Here is a 21,811-nt window from a genome sequence, read left to right on the forward strand (position 1 = left end):
ACAACTTGGGTAGACCTGCTGGGCTGCCACACGCCACATCAGTAAGGCCACAAATTGTCTACGGTGTGTTCTTTGTTATGCTCTCTTCGTCTCTAAAAAAAAATCCCCTACTAAATTATTCGTTTTTCATGCGTACGTTTTTTTAAACTGTTAAACTCCGCTTTAAAATCATATTACTCCCTCCCTCCGTTTTAGATCATAAGACGTTTTGACTTTGGTCAAAATCAAACTACTTCAAGTTTGACTAAGTTTATAAAAAAATAGTAATAATTTCAACTTAACACAAATTTATTTTAAAAATGTATTCAATTATTGATTTAATGAAACTAATTTGGTATTATAAATATTACTATATTTGTGCATAAACGTAGTTAAATTTAAAGTAGTATGACTTTAACCAAAATCAAAACGTCTTATAATCTGAAACAGAGGGAGTAATTTTTTATAAATGTTTTAAGCTAATATTTATTAGCTAATTATGTTTTGCATGCCGAGAAGTATTCTCCACAATTAGAAACGAACCCAGCCAGCTTGGGTTAAATAGGGTCGACGGGGCAGCCCGCAACGGCCCAGCCGCATAAACCAGTTGATGGGTTTCTTCAGCTATTGGGCCGTTGGCGACACGGTGAAGAACTGAAGACGACTCTAGCCGCCGCCAGCCCTCGTCGTCCGAGCGACCGCCACCGCCACCGCGGCTCCCGCCAATTTCCAAACCCCAACCCGGCTTTCCCGCCACAGCCATTCCCCAACGCCCCCCTCTCCCTCCCATGGCGACGCCCTCGGCGGCGACGCGGAAGAAGCTGCAGCGCAAGTTCCGGCTGCGCGGGTTCACCCTCAAGGTGGACGCCCTCGAGGAGGCCGCCGCCTTCCTGGCCCGCTTCCCCGACGCCGAGGACGACGCCCTCGACCTCCTCCTCGACGAGCTCGACAAGGAGCCGCGTAACTTCTCTCTCCCTCTAGTCTCATTTGGTACGCGCGCCGTGGTCTGCTGTTCTCTAATTTGGTAGTTTCATGGCTATAATGTGCGCGTCGGGCACTGCAGTCGTCGATCCTTGACCGGGACGCGGTCCGGCGCGTGGTGGCGCTGCTTGTCGAGGCGGAGGAGGCGGTCGATGCGGCGTCTCCGGCGGCCACCAGCGCGCGCTCGGCGCTGCGGGTGGTGGATTCGTTCGTCGTGCCACGGTTCCACTACGATCCAATCAAGAAAGTCTTCTACGAGTATGTAGATGCCGCTTCCCCTTTGTAGATCTGGGCAATTCCGTCTGGGCAGTTGAGAATTTTGCTATTTCCTTCCCCGCTTATTACTGTTGAGCTGTGGTTTAGAGAATTGCTACTTTGGCAAAATTGGATACTAAGTGTGCTAAATCTTCCATGACTCAACGAAGAATAATTAGATTAGACATTTCCTTGTGTCAGAGAAAACTTGTTAAGATGCAGAACATTTTTTGTTGGTACTCATGATCTTGTGCTTGACTAGATTAGACTGTTACCCTCTTGACCTCTTCATAAGTATCAATTGGGTTGTGGAAAATGAAAGGACTTGATTTTAGGTGAAAATGAGTAGCAGTTGAGAATTCGCTACTACTGTATGGCTGACACGTCGCCCAAACCTATCTACATGCAAATAAGACAATGATAGCAATATTTACTTCAGCGGCATATAATTGATTCCCCTTATTTTTAGATAATGGAAGTAACTTCTGGCCTCTGCACTATGGACACACATGTCCGTTTAACTGTGGGCATCAGGATTTGAACCCTGGAGGCATGCACCCATGACCCCATCGCTACAATATGGTGCTTCCCATTGATCCCCCTTATTAGGACACACAAATTCACTTGATGCTAGAATGCATGAGCATAAAGCTGTGTTGCATTATTTCTAATCAATCCTGAATTATAAGCTATAATTGGTTAAAGGACCTACAATCTTTTACTACTTATGCTATTATCTAGGCATACCAGCAGATTACTCATCCATGGAGAAGCTGGAGATAAAGCAGCCCTATACAGGGATAGGTATCAGGTTCTGCTTTAGAGGCTTGCTCGTGACAAATACTTTTCTAAGCCAGCTTTTGACACTGTTATGACCGAAGATGATAATTGTGAGGTATTTCTTTGTTTCATGTCATGGTTTTTCCAAAATATTCTTAGGTATTGTATGTGACTACTTACACAGTGTTTTCATGTAGATAACTTCTATACAGTCTCTAATTGGGTGCACTGGTCGGAGATGGATTATGGGGGTCATATCACAGTTGGAGGAACGCCAATTCTACTTGGAGGATCTTACTGGAGCTGTGCCAATTGACTTATCAAATGCTATATCCTGAGAACCCATTATTATATATCGTAGTATGATTAATCTGCAAATTGAATATCAATATCAGTTTCTTCAGCCACCTAAGATCCACTCAAATTAGAGTGATAATATTGAATAACATAGCATAAATGCAGGATTCACGTTCGGCACCAAAACTTGATTTGATCCATAATTTCTTGCTTACTCAGAATAGTATCACTTCTTTCCTTAGCACAGAGCACAAAATCACCTCAGGTTTCTTCGTTGAAAACACCGTAATTTTAGCAGAAGGGGAATTGCTTTCAAATGGCATTTTCCAGGTCTGTAATTGTTGTCCACAAGAATGTGTTCAGCTCTTTCCTTGTATTGTTATGTTCAATGTAATCATATTCCTCTCATCTGCAGGTAAATACATGTGGATTTCCTCCTTTAGAGGATAGGGAAGCATCACTTTCGATGCTTATGGGGCTTGATTTCTTCGGTGGAGGTGTCATAGCAGCTGAAGAAACAGTAAGTTCAATGATTCTGTTCTTTATGTAATCTGATTTTCGAAATCATCTTTATGATATCATTTATGAATGGATATGTCAAACAGGTAAGATTATCAACCTTAGAGAAGAAGGCCATGAATGATATGTTTGTGATACTTTCAGATGTTTGGCTTGACAGTTCTGAGGTATTTACATTTGTACTAGTCCCTAATACAAATTAACTGTTATTATTGAGCTCTTCTCTCGGGATGTTCAAATGTGTTATCTCGTAGAGAAGACCATGGAGAAATTAGGTGTTGTTCTTGATGGTTATGATAGTGTAGAAGCAGTTCCTTCCCTCTTTGTTTTAATGGGCAATTTCTGCTCCCGGCCTTGCAATCTGGCATTCAATTCATTTGAAGAACTCAGGTCTGACTTTTATGTTCTATGAGATAGTAAAAGCTTGCATTTTGTTTTCACCTTCCAATTGAAGAGACTTCTTGTAGATTACAGTTTGGAAAGCTTGGTGAGATGATTGCAGCTCGATCTAGGTTAAAGGAACATAGTCGTTTTTTATTCATTCCTGGTCCTGAAGATGCAGGTACTCCAAAACTCATTGATATGCTTTTAGCTGACAACTGTTCATATCAACATGTAAATTTACTCCAGCTCAGTTTTGTTTGGTCACTAATGAATTAAATCTGGGTTGATCTAATCTTTTTTATGCTCTACTATTATCGACATTCCTTTTATATTTAAATTAAGGAATGCTGTGATATGGTTGGTTAGAAATGAACTAGTTAATTGTAAATAATGTCAATCTGTATCTCAGATAACTAGAATGGTACGTTTCTTTGTTTCTCTATGATGTGCTATTTCTCTGACTTGAGAACACATTTCAGGCCCTTCTAAAGCCCTCCCAAGGTGTACACTTCCAAAATATCTAACTGAGGAACTGCAGAAGCACATCCCAAATGCAATATTCGTAAGCAACCCCTGCAGGTTTGACATTAAAATACTGTCTGGTGTGATCATGTCATTATCTGCATTTTTACATGGTGCCTGAGGTTTTATGATGCTATGGGCACCATCAAAACACTCTTTTTAAAACTACTATATGTCCAAATTTAGAAATGTCAAATGTAAGCCCTTGAACAAGAATGCATCATGCGTGATGGTGCTATTTCCCTTTTCTCAAGGAAGGAGGATAAAAAATGCTGGTTTCTTTTTATTGGAACTGAAAGCATGATGCTGTTTCTTTTGATGTATATGTTAGATTGTAATACTTAACACCCAATTATTTCACCATGAGTCCACATTTTATGGTCAGGTTATCATCCATAGCCTGGCGTGATTCAGACTATAAGCTGTTGGTAACCTGTAGTTATTTTGATGACTCACAAAACTAACCTTCTCATTTTTCTGAGAGCTATCCACACAATACCATGATCATGGTGCACAGTGGTGCTAGCTTCATGACGATTTGAAGAGGCTTAATCACCATATCCGTACTAGTCTATTGATGTGTATTAACAGATTTTTGGTCGGTGACATAATGCATGATGCACACATTCTACCTTTTGTTTTTGTATTAAGCATTATCTTCCCTATTTTATCATATTTTTTCTGACCTTATCTGATTCATCTTTAGTGATTCCACTGACATTTCAGTCAAATCTTGTAAAAAGCTTCATATACTCGACTATCCACTGACACTACCATAAAGTGACCTATTGGCACAGAAAATCCTGTCTGAACTACGCATTAACCCTTTTTGAGTTGTCATGATTAACACAGCACTAACTTTGCAGATTGCAATTATCGTATATTCTATCTCCAATAAAGAAATTTTATACAGCTGTAATTTTCCAGGGTGAAGTTTTATACACAAGAAATTGTGTTTTTCCAGCAAGACCTCCTATATAGAATGCGGCGGTCTTGTCTAATTCCCCCAACAACAGAAGAAACAAGTGACCCTTTTGAGCATGTATGTTAAACAACCCTCCTTTTTGTTATTTCAATAAGCACATATATATATTGTTTAAGAAATTAACAAATCAATTTCTTTTCAGCTGGTAGCAACCATCACCCATCAGAGTCATCTTTGCCCATTGCCTCTTACAGTTCAGCCTATCATATGGAACTATGATCATTGCCTTCGGCTCTACCCTACTCCTCACACGGTATGCCATTTAGGACAATAAGATTATTCAGGACCTTGAAATGTGCTCTAAATTTTGTTATGATGAATCTGCTGTTGTACTCATCTAATTGCTTGACCGTGCATGCATAATTACCTTTTGTTGTATAACTATTACAATTCACCACTATCAAGAAAAGTTTTGAAGGTTCTTTGCTCATTTTTCTCCTGAAAAACTTCTTCAGATAGTACTTGGTGACAAGAGCGAGCAGAAGGCCTTCAAATACGCAGGAATAACTTGCTTCAATCCTGGTTCTTTTGCTAACGACAGCAGCTTTGCAGCTTACCGTCCTTGCACTAAGGAGGTTGAGCTTTCTGCATTAGAAAGTTAATACTAAAGAGGAGAGATCAAAATGAAGCTCGCCAATTTGGTAACCTGTATCATCCAAACTACCATTCTCCAAATCTTCAGTTAACTCCCTATCGGTTATCGCCACATACATCAGGCTGATATTTAACTATTTAAGGTGGAGTTCATTTTCATGCAAGCTAATTTGAGATGACATAATATGCATGACGTTGTGGTTGGTGCTTCTCTTAGGCAAACTGATGATGACATTTCGTTTGTCCTCATAGATGGCATCATGGTAGTGGTTTCTTAACAAGGACCCCTCTAATGGCATTGTACTTAGCATAGCAGAATATTTTGCTGTCCTATGCTTAAGTCACAAAATGGGGTTCAGGCACTTTGAAATATCTAGGCTTAAATTGTTGTAAACAAAGGTAACAAAAGTGCCATTTTTTTTGTTCCTCCAAAGATTGGATCTCCCAATTGTGGAAGTTTTCGTTTTATTATACTGAAACATGAATAATACTGCAGAATTAATATGGCTGAGTTACATGTGAGCTCTACAGAATTCTGCACGCCCTGCTTTGTGGAACATTTTGATGAACTGACATCTCAACGTCAACCACGAAGATCAACACGAACCTGAGTTGGTTTTCTGATTACATTCGAACTCATTGAGACCTTGAAGAATTGGAAGAGAACTTCATCTTTTGGTTGTGGTTGTCGATGCTGAAGTCCAACTTGGTATCCCCAATGTCCTTTTGCTTTGGGACCTTTGCAGTCGTGCAAGATAGTGGGACGCCAGAAACACCAGATCTCACTAGATCTGCAATAAATGTACAAACCAATATATTTCTTGGTTTGTTCGATATGGCCATATGGGACTAAATCCAATATATTTCTTATTTTCAAGAGTGAATGTGATGGCTTCTTTTACTATACCTATAATTTCTGGGGATTTATGTGGTTAGACATGGCTTGACTTCAGCTCATCTGAATTGCCGAATCCTCTTTTACAGTAACTTTGCATCTAATGTATGGTCATTTCCCCTACAACTTCCATTACAGCGAACAGGCATCCATCCTTTTTTTTCTCCGTTTGTATTGGCTCTTGTCAATAGATATGCTATTCTCTATATGTGACCAGAACGATCTATTCGATCTGTTCAATTCAAATCCTCTAAAATATGAGTATATAGAGGGCTTAGTAGGGTGCATAGAACATTCCCCAAAAAATCAGGAAGGGTATCTCATTAATTTTTTATACATCTCTTTGATGTTCTTGCCGTGGCTTTATTCCACCACTAAACAACAATATCACACCAACCCAAATGTTAGCATGTGTGTTCACAATCTAATGTACGTGGAAAAATTGATGCCGGTTACATATATATTATATATATAGTGCCATGCGAATTTCATACCAATAGGAAAATTGTTGTGCTAGTGCTTTCATTTGTTAGTGCTTTCATTTGTTTTCTGTCGATTCGGTCGACTGCTTAGAACAAGATCTGTCAGGTGTCAATCACATTGGCGAAAGCAAACAAAATATGTTTTCTTCCAGTTGGAAGTTTCAATTGGAAATGGAGTGGTCTGAATCAAAATAATCAGACGGGGAAAATGATCTAAAAGGATAAGGCGAAGATGGGACTAAAGGGTTGAGAACCCACCATGTCGGCGCAATGCGTTGGGCCCAATCATACTCTCTTTAATTTTATTGATTTATTTATGTTGTGTTGTATAATTAAAAAACTATCAAGGAATTATTACGTATGTTTACTCCATGGTGGACTCAACGATGTTGCTAAGCCCAGGTAGTGAATAGCTTCTTCTTTCTGCTTTGACAACCTTTTCTAAAGTAATCTAGAGTGAAGAATGCAGTGGTGGAGCATAGATGGTCTGGCTCCGCCACTAGGTTTTCAAAGTAGGGCAAATAATACATAAACGGATAATTTGGTATGATCAAATTATAGAAGTTCAGAATTATTAAACACAGATAGTAGAGTTATATAATGATGAAAAAAATACTAGAGATAGGTGTAGATATGAAATACATTCTTACCAAATCTCAAGTTCAAACTCAACTTCGTTTAGGAGTAACAAAAAAGACAAATTTCAGGTGAATAGTAACAGGACACTATTCACCTGAAATTTGTCTTTTTTGTTTCTCATAAACTAACTTGAGTTTGGAGTTGAGATTTGGTGAGAATGTATTTTATATCTACACCTATCTCTAGTATTTTTTTCATGAATTTACGAAACTTTTAGGTATGATTTTCATGAAGTTTTTAACACTTAGCTCATTTTCACCGAATATGTCCTCATAGGGACCCAAGTCAAAGATTACTCAAACCTGGCTGATCGGTGTGACTGGTGAGTACCCAAACCCCAAACACCAGCTCAAATTAGATACGTAGGCCTACTTAGCATGAACAACAGCTTACTTTATATTCCCTATCCTAAGATTTAAGAAATTTTGATAAAAAAAATCGCATCCAACAGAATCCCTAACCTGTCTCCTAATAATTCAGGTCCCAACTCCAGATATCTTATCCTTCACTTTAAGGAAGCGATTTTTTTTCCCAATCGCTCTCTCGAGTGCGCACAGAGAAATTTCGCGAGATGAAGGAGGAGCTGGCCTGGCGCGGTGCGTGCATAGGGGAGGAGCAGAAAAACTATTTTTTTTTCTGTTGGTAGTTAGAGGGAGACCCACCTTTTATTATAGGAAATCAATTTTAATCTATCTCTTGAAAATATTATTTTTCTTACTTCCTATATTCAGTTTAGGAACTCCAAAAAACATAGTTTTGGGAATTGATTATTGTCAATCTCTTGGTAATACTCTTAAAGGGAGAGCCCACTTTTCATTATACGAAATCAATTTTAGCTATCTCTTGGAAATATTATTTTTCCCACTTTCTGTAACGCTCCGCTTTTCGTGAGGCGTTAAAAACTAGTTCGGCAAAATCCTATATGTGAAAATTTCGTTCTTTGTGTGAGAGTCTAAGTCGTGCCGTGGATCTCAATTCAAATCTCCATTGTTGTTCTCTCTCGTCGCCAACAAAATCCCCCACCTCAAGATCCCAATTCCGATTCAACTATCCCAAAGGTGAATCGCATCTTTTTGAATCCCCGCCAAATAATTGTCCCCGTCCTAGAAATATCAAATTCCCTTTTTGAATCCCGTTGTTGACTCCTCCCTGTTTCCCTGAGTCCAAGTAATCAAATTCGAAATTCAAATTCCAAATCTCAAAACCTTGCCAAATATTCGCCCGACTCCAAAGATATCCAAATTCCATTTCCAAGCCCCAATTCTCTCCAAATTCAATCTCTCTGTCAAAGTCTATTTTGCGTCCCTCGGATTTTTGTGGGCCGATTCCCTCCTTCGGCCCATCTCCTCTCAGCCCGGTTCTCTCCTCTCGGCCGCTCCTCCTCCTCCCCGCACGCGCGCTGCACGCGCCGGGAGAGAGAGGCAACACCTCTCTTCTTTCTCTCTCCTTCCTCGCTCTCTCTATTTCCTTTCTCTCTCTCCTCTCGCCGCGCTATGCGCCATCACCATGATTCAATTTCCGCCACCGCCTTTGAAATCCCGCCGCCACCATCCAAACCTTCACCGCCTTTGCTCGTTCCCGTGCGCGCTCGCGCGTGGCCGACCGCCCGGTCGCCGATGCGTCAAGCCCTGGCACCGCCTGTGCCCGCGCTGCCACCCGGTCCCGCCATCCTGCGCTCGTGCTTCCAAATCCCGGAGGCAGAGACCCCCCTCTCCTTCCCTCTTCCTCCCAAATTGGTAAAGGCAAGCTCCCCTTTCCACCGCCCTCCTCCACCCTTTCCCTCTCTCTTCCCCTTGTCCCCTTGTGCTAGGAGGCAGAGTCGCCGATGTCGCTCTGCCGCGCCCATGCCTCCACCACAACCATGCCAGCACGCCGCTCCCACCTTGACCGCGCCAAATTGCTCCTCCCGCTCTCGTGACCCGATTTTTCGCCGTCCGATCTACCGCCTTCGCCGCCCAACACATCCACGCTGTCGCCGCTTCCGCACCGCCCACGAAACTGCCGCACCGCCTATGAGCGCTAGCCGAGCACCATCTTCCTATAAAAGCCCAACCCCGCGGCCCTTATCTATCCCCTTGGTACCGTGCTCCTGGGAACGGAGTGCCGTCGCCTCCTCGTCGCTGGCCGCCGCCGCCACGACCGAGACATCGCTGGACCGCCACCGGGCTGCCCCATCGCCACCTCTCCCTCCCTTCTTCCCCGGCCGCGCCCCCTCGGTACCGCGCCGCCCCGCCGTCGCGTCTGCCTCGCCGCGACGCCATCCGTCCGCCGACGCCGTTCCCGCTCGTCGGTGAGCTCCCGGTCCAAGTCCTCTCGTCTACATCCTCTAGCGACTCCTAAACAGCACTGGGACATGGTAGTTTGTGCGTTCGTCACGCCGATGCTCTGCTTCCGCGGCCGCCGTGCGCAGTCGCGCGCTACCGCCGGTCGGTCCCGCGCCGAATCCCGTCGCCATCACCCTCCCCGCGTCCCTAGCAGCCTCCCCGGACGTCGCCTTGGCCGCTCCCCTCCTCTCTCCCCCTTTTCGCCGCGCCGCCCCGCCGTCGCGTCCACCTCGCCGTCGCCATGACCCCCTAGGCTAGCTCGTCGCCGCCCGTTGCTTGAAACGAGTTCCCGGAGCCGTGTAGAAGCTCCTTCCCCGGTGAATTGGACTCCCGTTGCCCCAGCGAGTTTTCCCCTTTTCCCCGCCGGCGATGGCCGCCGCCGCAATCTGCCGCCGTCGGCCCTTCTCTCGCCGATTCCTTGCGCCGCGACCCTCCCCGTGTCCCCTTGAACCTTCCCAGGCTGCCGCCCCAGTCGTCGGCCTCCCAACCCGCTCCCGCGCCATGCTGCCCCTTCCGCCGCCGCATAGCGCCTCCGCGAGTTCGAACGCGGCGACCATCGGGTCCCGCGTCACCGCGTGCACGTCGCAACACCATACCGGTTCGGCTAAGCCCGAGCCCGCGCGCCCTTCGCTCTTTTCGCGCGCGGCCACGTCGGCGTGCCGGCGAGATTGGTCGCCGCCGCCAGCAGCCGTCGTTCCTTCCCCGGCTAATCCGCTCCGTTGAATTGTTTCCCCTTGACCTCCTCTATCCGCCGGTGTCCACCTCTCTCTCTCTCCCACCGCCGTTCGCCGGATTGCGTCGCTCGCCGCCGGCCGTCCGTTGCCATTCCCGGCCTCCTCTCCCTTCCCCATCCGACGTGGCGTCCACGTGGATGCCACCTCAGCCGCCCGGCCCCGCGGAGACCGGTCAAAGGTCTCCCGGTCCTCCAATCCATCGCGCCGCCTTGCGTGCACCTGGCCCGCGTGAGCTGTGTCGCCGCCTTGTGGGTCCCACCTTGCGCCCGGCACGGTGGACCGCGTCCACCGGCTTGCGTCGCGTAGGCCGCGCCTCGCTCGGCCTTGGGCCACCTCCCTCCCGCGCGCCGGCCCGCTTGCCTCGGCCGCGCCGCAAATGCCCTGGGCCGCGCCCTCTTCGCTCGGCCCAAGTCTAATATACATCCCTCCTTGATTTCCCTTCCAAAAAGGGATTTTTCCACAAATCAATTCCTTATTCCAAAATTCTATGAATCATTTTCCCTTGGTCCTGCTTGTCAGTGAAATTCAATAATATTCTTGAGAATATTATTTCTATAAATTCCATAGACCATCTCTCGTCTTCTAGAAATTCCAATTAAACTTCCAAAATTCATATCTCCTCGACCGCTCGTCCGATTGACTCCGTTCCACTTCCAGTATTTCCATAAAATTAAGATCTATTTAATGGCACTACTAATTAGTCTAAATAGGATCCTTCTTTTGGTCTTTTGTTTAGGTTTTCGATTGTTTGCGTATAGTTGCGGTTACCGGATTTTCGTCGATCGCGGGTTTTCTCGAAGATTCGTGAAGCTTCATGAAGACCTTGAGCAAGGCAAGTCACCCTTTGACCAATTGCTCCTATAATTGGAAAATCATTATTATTTTGTTTGCAACTTGCATTATTAGAATCACACACTCAACTTGCTTGGCCTCGGTATGCGTGCCAAACCGACGGACCTACCTAGTAGTCGCACTAATTCCTGTAGGTTGTACTACCCTGATTTCCTTGTCGTTCCACCTTTGTGGTACCTCAGTATCTGTGCTCTCTGAGCGCGTATACCAAATATCCCACATACACCGTTGTTTGTCGAAAACTTGGGAAATGGGTTTGAGAAGCCTTGAAAACCCGACATGTGGCGTCGGTGTGTTTGAAAATAAAATGGATTGTGAAAACTCGCGATGCGGGGGTTGTGCCTGTGTGGCACTGTCCCGTATTCGCATATAAGGACCGATTCCTATGGGAAATTCATCCGAGCATATAACAAGTACGACCACACGGGTGCAATGGGATGCCCCTGGCTGAGTAATTAGCTAATCGGGGGAGCCATGATGCCAAGAGACATGTGGATTCAACGGGGTGGTGTCGGGGAGAACCCTCGGGCTTCCTGGCATAGTATGGTCTGGGACCTAATCTGGTGTTGGTCTGGGACCCCTCTCGTTGGCATATGGTGAACCTGTGTCGGCTTTCGAAATGCCTTGTCATGAAAGCCTTAAGGTCTCCCGACGTGGCTGATCTCACGGGCTGGGTGATCCGGGTTAGTAATGTCGTGTGGGTAAAGTGTACCCCCTCTGCAGAGGTTAACTAACTGTTCGAACAGCCGTGCCCATGGTCATGGGCGGATGTGAGGTGTTTCCTGTAGCGTAGATTTGTTTGCCTGTGCTTTGAGAAAAGTTGTTGTGGTGTGGGAATCATTACCAGAATCAGCCTATGTGGCAGATGGATGACCTGAGTGGTCAAGAAACGAATCTGTGTGATTCGGGATGTCTACGGACATCATAGACTAGGCTTCCCGAGTGGAAGCGGAATGTTGTGCTGCTGGGCAGCTGGACTCTGGGAGTCCGAGAAAATGAAAAGGCTCTGGGAGCCGATTAATCAAGTGGAATGGCTCTGGGAGCCGAGAAGTAATGATCTGACCCGGGAGGACGGTACATTACCAAATGAGCTGTTGAAAAACATCTCTTAAAGTCGAATCGAGACACAAGTCTCTTTTCGGCCCAAACTTAGAAAGAAATAAATCACTTAGTGATTTCAAAATGATTTCAAAACAAAAGATTTGCAAAAACAACCTTGCCTCTCTTCCAAGCTTGCATCAAACACCTAAATTCCCGTGACTTGCTGAGTACGAAAGTACTCACCCTTGCTCTATATAAATATATATATAGTTCCTCCGCCCGGAAGTTGAAGATGAAGTAAAGTGAAGGTTAGGGTTTCGTCCTGGTTCCCAGCCGTCGCCTGTGGTGTTGGGTGTTAGTCCGTTGGTTCCGCTGCTGCCGCTGTTGTTGGTGTTTCCTCGTCCGCGTCGTCGGTTGCAATCTCGGGCTGTTCTGAGCTGCAACCTAAGTTAAGGTAAATAAGTCCTCTATTTATTTTAAGGATTGCAATGATTCATATTTGTCACCGTGGGTACCAGCGCTATGTTCTAGGACTGGTACTGTGATCGCGGTTTCGTAGGAAGCGGTTCGCGCCGTTTTTCCTATGACACGCTCCTATCAGGTGCCATTATACGGCGGTGCCAGATTGGGGTGTGACACTTTCTATATTCAGTTTAGGAGCTCCAAAAAATATTGTTTTGGGAATTGATTATTGTCAATATCTTGGTGATGCTCTTAGGACAGTTTTTTTATCTCCAAATTTTTACTTGGATTCTCCTAGCTCTAAAATTTCTTAGAGTTGGAGTTATCTGTAGATTAAAGTTATTAAGGCGAACATTTTTATTCATATCTTGGATCAAAGATTAAGCCACTTTAATTTAATCTAAAGATTATTTTCTGCAAGAATCCAGAAGAGCCATTTTTTTTAGATAATGTGAATCCAGGAGAGCCACACTAGGCCATAGTGACATGGTGAGTTGTTACTGTACCTAATTTTTAAGGAGATTAGTATTTTTTCCTATGTGATACAAACAACGTTGCAAGAGACATGAGTAGACGAGTGCAACCACAAAGCTGACCAACTTCGGCACGTGCAAAAGTATATAAACATGTATTGGCCACTATCTTCAATCTTTTCACAAATCTGAAAGCCAGTATTAGTAACAAAAATCGGCGGCCTGAACCCTAAAGCTAGAGCCACCGATCGAATTATCGGCAACATGCAACACACGTCTTCCTAGCTCTTCATCGATGACCCCATGAAACAGGGACATCAACAAATAGATAGGAAAAGAAAAATAAAATACAATCCTAGCTCCATAGACATCCTAAAAGACAAACCTAATCTACCGATAAAAACTTTATTTGGAAGAAATCCTAAAACTTACTAGAGGATGAGAGATATGTCCCCTTTCCACTTGTTGTTGGCGCTGCTGAAGATGACAAAGGAGGGGGATTGGTCCCCTTCCCCTTGTCACAAGCTCAGCTAGAGACGGAAGCGGGGGAAGGGGGGATAATGGTATGGTTGAGGCGGCCCTCCGCGTCGCGAGTTACGAGAGCCGAGAGTAGTCTATGGCCATTTTCTAACCGTGCCAATAATGCTTAGATGTAAATCAAATTCGAATGTTTGTCCGACTAGAAGTACATATCTTCCGGTTCCAACAAAAATAAAAATCCACTCATTAGACTACTAGGAAACCCAGCTCCAGAAGGGATAGATGCAAACATTACCATTTGAGAAGGATGAATGCTTGATATATCAGGATGGCACTCTTCCTGTGAGTCATTGGTCAAGGTTCTTCTCAAAAAAGCTTCAGAAAAGCTTCGATAGCAAGTTTGTCCCTGTAAAATCTTTCTGCTGAACAGAAGGCACAAATGTCACTTTTGCATGCATATCTGAGCTTTTAGGGGATCGAATCAAAACAAAGCAGTTACAAGAGAATCGGTAGATCGAGATGCCACCAATTAATTAAACCCACCATATATATGTACCGGTCCATGGCAAGTGCATCTGGTGGTTTCATATATCACACATGAATTAAGCACACACCTCGAGTGCTCATCCCATCTTAATTACCTCATCTATCATACATTCAGTTCAGGTGCCCTATCTATTTCACCTACAGTATATGAGACTGGAGAGTAGCTGAAGCACGCTTGTTCATGACAAGAATGATGAAATATTGAATTTGCTATCTGACATCACTAATCCGATTCCAATCTAGATAATGAACAAGGCTTACACTTTCACCTGCTTGACTGACCTGATCTATCTAGCTAGTAGTGCTTAGAGACTCGGGGTGCTACCATCCCCGGTTCCTCACCCACTGGACCTTTGAACCCACGACTATAAATACGGTCATGATGTAGTAACCGTGTACCCAAACTGTAAAAGAAGGGGAACTAGAGAACCATATTCCATTGGTTCAACGAACCTTAGGTACTACTTCCTCCGTTTTATAATGTAAGACTTTGTAGCATTGCCCACATTTATTTAGGTGTTAATGAATCTAGACATATGTATGCGTTTAGATTCATTAACATCTATATGTATGTGGGCAATACTAGAAAGTCTTACACTGTGAAACGGAGGTAGTAGGTATGATGCCCATATGGCACCATACTTGGTACAACAATACTAGACATGATACGATTATAGGACTCCATCATTTGGCTTATTGACAGAATAAGCCAAACGACATATTTACAAATGAAAAATAATATGTAAATAAAATTTTTTCTATACATGTTCTTAGCGATCTAAAAGCAAAGGCTGAAAAATAAACTATGATAAAAAAAACGCAAAATCTACTCCAAATTAAGGTTGAAAAATTCAAATTTTGGCTTATATGTATAAGCATAAGCGAAAGATGAGGTTGGTAAATTATTCCATTCCATCGGTATACCATGCCATAGTATTTCTGATTGTAAAAGCATGTTTTCAATTATAAAATATCAAATGAACTAGTAACTGAAACCGCCACCATACCAGACATGATACACATAGATGCTAGATCTAATACCTATGGCACCACACCTGGTATAACAGTATCATGCATGATACGATTGTAAACTATTACATTCCAACGGTATACCGTGTTATAGTAATTTTATTGTAAAAACATGTTTTCAATTATAAAATATCATATGAACTAGTAACCGAAACCGCCTGATATAATAAAAAAAATATTTTTTTGGTGAAAAATTGTCTTGTTTTTGTTGGTTTTGCTTAGTAACCGATCAGTTAGCGTAACTCAAACATGAGGTGGACTTGACTATATCCACCTCATCAACTAGATGGAAATGCATGGGAGGCCTCTTGGATAGTTGGATTATGCTCACATTTTAATTTGTGAGCTCTCCTTTGGCTTTTCTCTCCTCTACTCCTCCCACTCTGTTCTCTCTAGACAAAAGGGTGTGTTCATAAGAATGCTAGATGCCCCCATGAACACAGCCCAGTCATTTCTATGTTGGTGACTACAAAGTAAACCGTAATATTACCAAACCTTCGTGCCAAAAATTAATTAACCTTGTCATGACTCATGATTAGAGAACAGAGAATCCCAGCTTGTCCCAGCTTCCCTCAAACACATTCTAGGAAGCATTGCATGCTATATACCTTGCTCCCTCCGTCCAAAAAAAAAAAAACGAATCTAGAATTAGATGTAACATATTCTAGTACAATAAATCTGGATAGAGGTATATTTAGATTAATAGTACGAGGATGTATCACATCCAGTACTAGATTGGTTTTCTATGGGACGGAGGGAGTAGGTGAGAGCGACCATGTATGAAATGGAAGGCAGAAGTTTCTGTTCCGTTTGCATCAAAACCTACATGATCGGAGGTTCTTTCCTGTGAACTACTACTATCCCCACTGATCCACTAGCATTTGATTCCGTTGCAGCATCCTCGTGTCCTCTGCATTTCGTGAACTAAAAGCACAAGATGCGTATACTCGAGACATGACAAGACCATTTGTCGTACAGCTTTTGGGAAAAAGAAGAGGCAGGTCGTATCGCAAATGGAGTTAATTTTGCTAGTGATCATGCATGTCTCCGTCGTTGTGTACGCAGTCCCTCTCTCTTTGGAATAGGAACTCTTGTCACTAGCATGTATTTCAGCTATTCTACTTGTAAGACGTCTAAAAATTTCTTATCCACTAGAGATGTTGTCTTTGTAGTCATGGGACTCTACCCACATGCTTGGGCTAAAAAATTTCCTCATTTAACGTGAGCACAGCTAAATGATATGTTCCGTGTAAAAGTTTTCTATGTAGATTTTAAAAATATCAAAAGATTTTTTTCAAGTTTTTAATAATTAATACTCAATTAATCATTTCCTAAGCTTGCTTTTTTAATGTTCCACCCAAAATCTAAGAGAACTGGTAGAACGAAAGCACCCAAATCCCGATGCCTATAACACACGTCAGTGCACACTCAATAGAAGTTACTGAGATTCATCGACTTATTATTGGGTTTCCATCTCTTGAATGCGTCCTCTTGGATTCCCAAAAGAAAGCGCTTTTGCAGGAGCTTATGCATGGTGTGTGTATATTGGTCGTAAGCATAGTAATCGCAAATCAAAAAGATCCACTGATCATGTAAAATTGCGCTATGATGCCTTAAACTTGTAACTCAACTTAAGGGTATGGAGCAAACTTTTATATTTGTATTGATTTTATCTAGAAGTATTTTGATACTGCTCTACCATAGATTTCCCTTTTTGGGGGGTTATACTCCCTCTATCCAAAATATAGCTATCTATCATCCGAACGGTACGTATCTAAAGTTTCATATATTTTAGAATGGTGAAAGTATATCTCTGGGATTTACTACACTAAATACCGCAGGAGAAACGATCTTTAATACCGTTTAAAAACCCTTGAAGTACCAGTTATAGTAATCGAGACCAGTAAACTGAGACTAAAGATCACGATCTTTAATACCAGTTGAAAAAAAATACTAAAATGCATACTAAATCAAAAAACTATGTGGGATTCAAACTCAAGAACTCTTACCTCAGCCGTCACACGCGTTACCATCTCACATACTAAACATATCTAACTTGAATAAACATGCTTTCTTTTTGAACTAATTCTGAAGACATTTTTAGTACTGTCAGCTGGTACTAAAAATTTCTTAGTACCAACCGGTGCTAAAAATGCATTTTTAGTAGGAGTTAGATTTTTAGAACCGGTACTAAAGCATCTTTAGTACCTGTTCTTAATCTAGCCGGGATATATATATATATATATATATATATATATATATATATATATATATATATATATATATATATATATATATATATATATATATATATATATATATATATATATATATATATATATATATATATATATATATATATATATTTGTTTCAAATGGGGCTTGTGCCACTTTTGTTCCTTCTTTCTTTTATTTCGTTGTACTTTAATTTGATATGATGATGGTTATGTTATCATAGATATAGAGGCAGAAGTTCCATTGTGATATCTTCATTATTGAAAAACCAAGCTAAAATTTCTTAATTAAGGAACAATTCATCCCAAGAGAGAAAAAAATGGTAAGCATATGTCTCCTTGGATTCTAATCTCATGGTTGAAAATAACACAAGAAAATTAATATCAGCCACAGAGAACTTCTGTGAATTCAAGATGCGAACTAAAGCAATGCACTAATGTTGTTTTCCACGTCCATCCGGCCACCCATCTATAAGTAAGGCACCTCGATCTCTTGCTATTCATGCACTCAAGTTTCAACCTCCCTTCTCCAACTTGCAATGTCTTCATCTCACACGGTGACAGTCTCCATGGATGTTGAAGCCGGACAGAAAAACAAAGATGTAAGTGAGAGTGATTAACCGTAGCGCTATCATTACATCTCATCAGTCGTACTTGTTCATCACTATCTTCATGATCAGATCATCTCCTACGTAATACCTAGATTGGATACAAATCCTTGGTTAACCACTGCTAATTAACTTCATGATGGGGTTAACCACTGTTAAACTAACTTCAAGAAGGAACTCAGGAAGGTAGATGATTGGTAAGAGCAGGAGTGCTGGTTCCCAAATGTTTGGGTTTCATTTTTTTTATAAAAAAAATACGCAAAAGGAACAGTGTATTTTTGTATTAGGATAAATAAGGTTTACAACTAAAGAACCAAAATAAGAGAGCTAAGCCTATTCTCGAGACATGAATGTGGCTACCAGAATATTTGGGTTGTGGACAGTAAAAATCAGTAAAATTAACCATGTAGGGATGTATTGGTTGAGTGGTTGATACTGTTTGCTGTTCTCCCCTAGTTTCTTCTGAAAAAAAGTTTTGGACATTGGCTAACAAAGTGTATATTATGTATGAATGAATGATTATGCTGATGTGTAGTTAAGTGAGTTTGTTGATCTGTGCTTGATGAAAGCACATGTAATCTGGTGCTGACATTAGTAAACCTTGCATTCACAAAGATACAAATGTTTGATTCTATTTTCTACATTATTTACCCTGCTGTTATTGTTGCAGAAGAAGGGGATCAGCCAAGATCTGATCCTGGCTTACAAGACTCTTGGTGTTGTTTTCGGTGGCCTTGTTACCTCACCACTCTACGTCTACCCATCCATGAATTTGACGAATCCTACTGAAGAAGACTACCTGGGAATATACAGCATCATGTTCTGGACCCTCACTCTCATTGGCGTAGTCAAGTACATATGCATCGCTCTCAACGCTGACGACCACGGCGAAGGTTGGATCAAATGCCCCAATGTTCAATTGGTGAACAATCTGTAGCTACAATTTCTAACTTGATATGATCACTGTGTGTTTTGCAGGTGGCACATTTGCCATGTATTCTCTGCTCTGTCAGCACGCAAACATTGGGATCCTTCCATCCAAGAAGATCTACACTGAAGAAGAGAACCTGATCTCGAATCAGCCTGTCGTAGCTGGAAGGCCTGGAAGACTGAGAAGGTTCATCGAAAGCAGCATAATCGCCAGGAGGCTGCTGCTGCTCACAGCCATCCTAGGCATGTGCATGCTCATCGGCGATGGCATCCTCACTCCTGCAATCTCAGTCTTGTCAGCGATTGATGGACTCAGAGGCCCGTTCCCATCCGTCAGTAAACGTAAGGCACACTGACTTTGCAGAACATAACATATCTGATCAGTGATCAATGTGATAAATCATATACCGATGTTGTTTTCTGATAAAAAACAATTGTCGTGCAGCTGCTGTGGAGGGCCTGTCGGCCGCGATTCTCGTTGGGCTGTTCTTGCTGCAGAAGTACGGCACGTCGAAGGTGAGCTTCATGTTCTCGCCGATCATGGCGGCGTGGACGTTCGCCACCCCGGTCATCGGCGTGTACAGCATCTGGCGCTACTACCCTGGCATCTTCAAAGCCATGTCGCCGCATTACATCGTCAGATTCTTCATGACGAACCAGACCAGAGGCTGGCAGCTACTCGGCGGCACCGTCCTCTGCATCACAGGCACGTAGTACATGTTCTTGTCTGATCATGTCGAAACGTCTCACTGAATTTGATTTTGTTTTGAGATATATGGCGATGCGTGGATGCAGGTGCCGAGGCGATGTTCGCGGATCTTGGTCACTTCAGCAAGAGGTCCATCCAGATCGCGTTCATGTCGAGCATATACCCTTCGCTGGTGCTGACGTACGCCGGGCAGACGGCGTACCTGATCAACAACGTCGACGACTTCAGCGACGGGTTCTACAAGTTCGTGCCGCGGCCGGTGTACTGGCCGATGTTCATCATCGCGACGCTGGCGGCGATCGTGGCGAGCCAGTCGCTGATCTCGGCCACCTTCTCCGTCATCAAGCAGTCGGTGGTGCTGGACTACTTCCCGCGGGTGAAGGTGGTGCACACGTCCAAGGACAAGGAAGGGGAGGTGTACTCGCCGGAGACCAACTACATGCTGATGCTGCTGTGCGTGGGCGTCATCCTCGGCTTCGGCGACGGCAAGGACATCGGCAACGCGTTCGGGGTGGTGGTGATCCTCGTGATGCTCATCACCACCATCCTGCTCACGCTGGTGATGCTCATCATCTGGGGCACCCACGTCGTGCTGGTGGCGCTCTACTTAGTGCCGTTCCTGCTCCTCGAGGCCACATACGTGAGCGCCGTGTGCACCAAGATCCTCCGCGGAGGGTGGGTGCCGTTCGCGGTGTCGGTGGCGCTGGCGGCGGTCATGTTCGGGTGGTACTACGGCCGGCAGCGGAAGACGGAGTACGAGGCGGCGAACAAGGTGACGCTGGAGCGGCTCGGCGAGCTGCTGTCCGGCCCCGGCTTGCGCCGCGTCCCGGGCCTCTGCTTCTTCTACAGCAACAGGCAGGACGGCGGGTGGCTCACCCCGGTGCTCGCGCACTACATCAGGAACATGCGGTCGCTGCACGAGGTGACCGTGTTCCTCACGCTCCGGTACCTGCTGGTGGCGAAGGTGGACGGCAAGGACAGGGTGCAGGCCGTGCGCCGGCTGGGGCCAGCGGGGGTGTACGGCTGCACGATCCAGTACGGGTACGCCGACGCGATCGACTTCGAGGAGGACGACATCGCCGGGCAGGTGGTGGGGGCGCTGCGGGAGCGGGTCGTCGACGGGGAGGAGGAGGGGGAGCGGGTGGAGGCGGCGAGGGCGGCCGGGGTGGTGCACGTGAGGGGGAAGATGAGGTTCCACGTCGGGAAGGACACGAGGCTGTTCGACCGGGTGCTGCTCGGGTTCTACGAGTTGCTGCACGGCGCGTGCCGCTCCGCGCTGCCGGCGCTCGGGATCCCGCTGCAGCAGCGCGTCGAGATCGGCATGCTCTACAAGGCCTAACGGCGCCGAACGCCACGCACGCGCCCCACGAATCCGTACGTACGTACGTGGCCATTAATTACCATTAGCAGTATAACCCCTATTATTAGTGTGGATATTATGGGTACCCCATACCCATACGGCATGGTTATCCGACCAGTCATAGGGGATAACTTATATCTATAGAATATGTAATAGATCATGACTCGGGTATTACGTTTCCTTATATATTACGGAACAGCCTAAAGTCCTGGTTTGATAATATTGTAAAGTAGATTTAGGAAACCGATACCGTATTGGTTAAGGTTTCTATCTTGTAATCCTGCCCCCCACCCTATATAAGGTGGGCAGGAGGCCCTCTAGGGGGCATGAGACAACCTGATCGTCAGATCTATAATACACCCGGCGGATTCAAATCCCCAAACAGGAGTAGGGTATTACCTCTCATTGAGAGGGCCCGAACCTGTCTAAATCCTTTGTCTCCACATCCATCCACTTTTAGGTCTCGTGCGCTACCCCGTTTTATTATTGCCGAAATCATGTTTCGACAGTTGGCGCGCCAGGTAGGGGTTGCGTCGAGTTTCCTATCAACGAGCGCGATGGAATCAATTTCATGAGTCGCCGACTTCGCTTTCGCTTTGGGAGTTTTCACTTCCTTTCCGTCGACCACTTCTTCAAGCTCCTCTTCTCTGACTTGATCCAAATCAGTCAGGGGGAAACTCAATCTGATTTTTATCATTATTTATCATATTGATTTTT

At 44.2% G+C, this 21,811-nt stretch overlaps 1 protein-coding gene and 1 pseudogene across 1 annotated transcript; both read left to right on the forward strand.

Moving 5' to 3' along the window:
• The first annotated feature begins 633 nt into the window (after positions 1-633).
• Positions 634-6,180, forward strand: LOC9272695 (DNA polymerase epsilon subunit B-like; annotated as a pseudogene).
• Positions 6,181-17,989: 11,809 nt separating this feature from the next.
• LOC4345789 (probable potassium transporter 4) lies at positions 17,990-21,526 on the forward strand. Its single transcript, NM_001422593.1, has 5 exons — positions 17,990-18,089; positions 18,766-18,988; positions 19,074-19,367; positions 19,471-19,731; positions 19,821-21,526. Exons 1-5 carry the CDS (start codon positions 18,027-18,029, stop codon positions 21,071-21,073), a joined length of 2,094 nt encoding a protein of 697 aa, NP_001409522.1. The 5' UTR covers positions 17,990-18,026; the 3' UTR covers positions 21,074-21,526.
• The last annotated feature ends 285 nt before the right edge of the window (positions 21,527-21,811 follow it).

Source organism: Oryza sativa, chromosome 8, assembly GCF_034140825.1.
Source record: "Oryza sativa Japonica Group chromosome 8, ASM3414082v1".
Taxonomy (NCBI): domain Eukaryota; kingdom Viridiplantae; phylum Streptophyta; class Magnoliopsida; order Poales; family Poaceae; genus Oryza; species Oryza sativa.

Coding starts and splice junctions, on each gene's coding strand:
- LOC4345789 (NM_001422593.1), top strand. CDS start 18,027: ATGTCTTCATCTCACACGGTGACAGTCTCCATGGATGTTGAAGCCGGA. Junction 18,090..18,765: donor CCGGACAGAAAAACAAAGAT/GTAAGTGAGAGT, acceptor TTATTGTTGCAG/AAGAAGGGGATCAGCCAAGA. Junction 19,732..19,820: donor CACCGTCCTCTGCATCACAG/GCACGTAGTACA, acceptor GCGTGGATGCAG/GTGCCGAGGCGATGTTCGCG.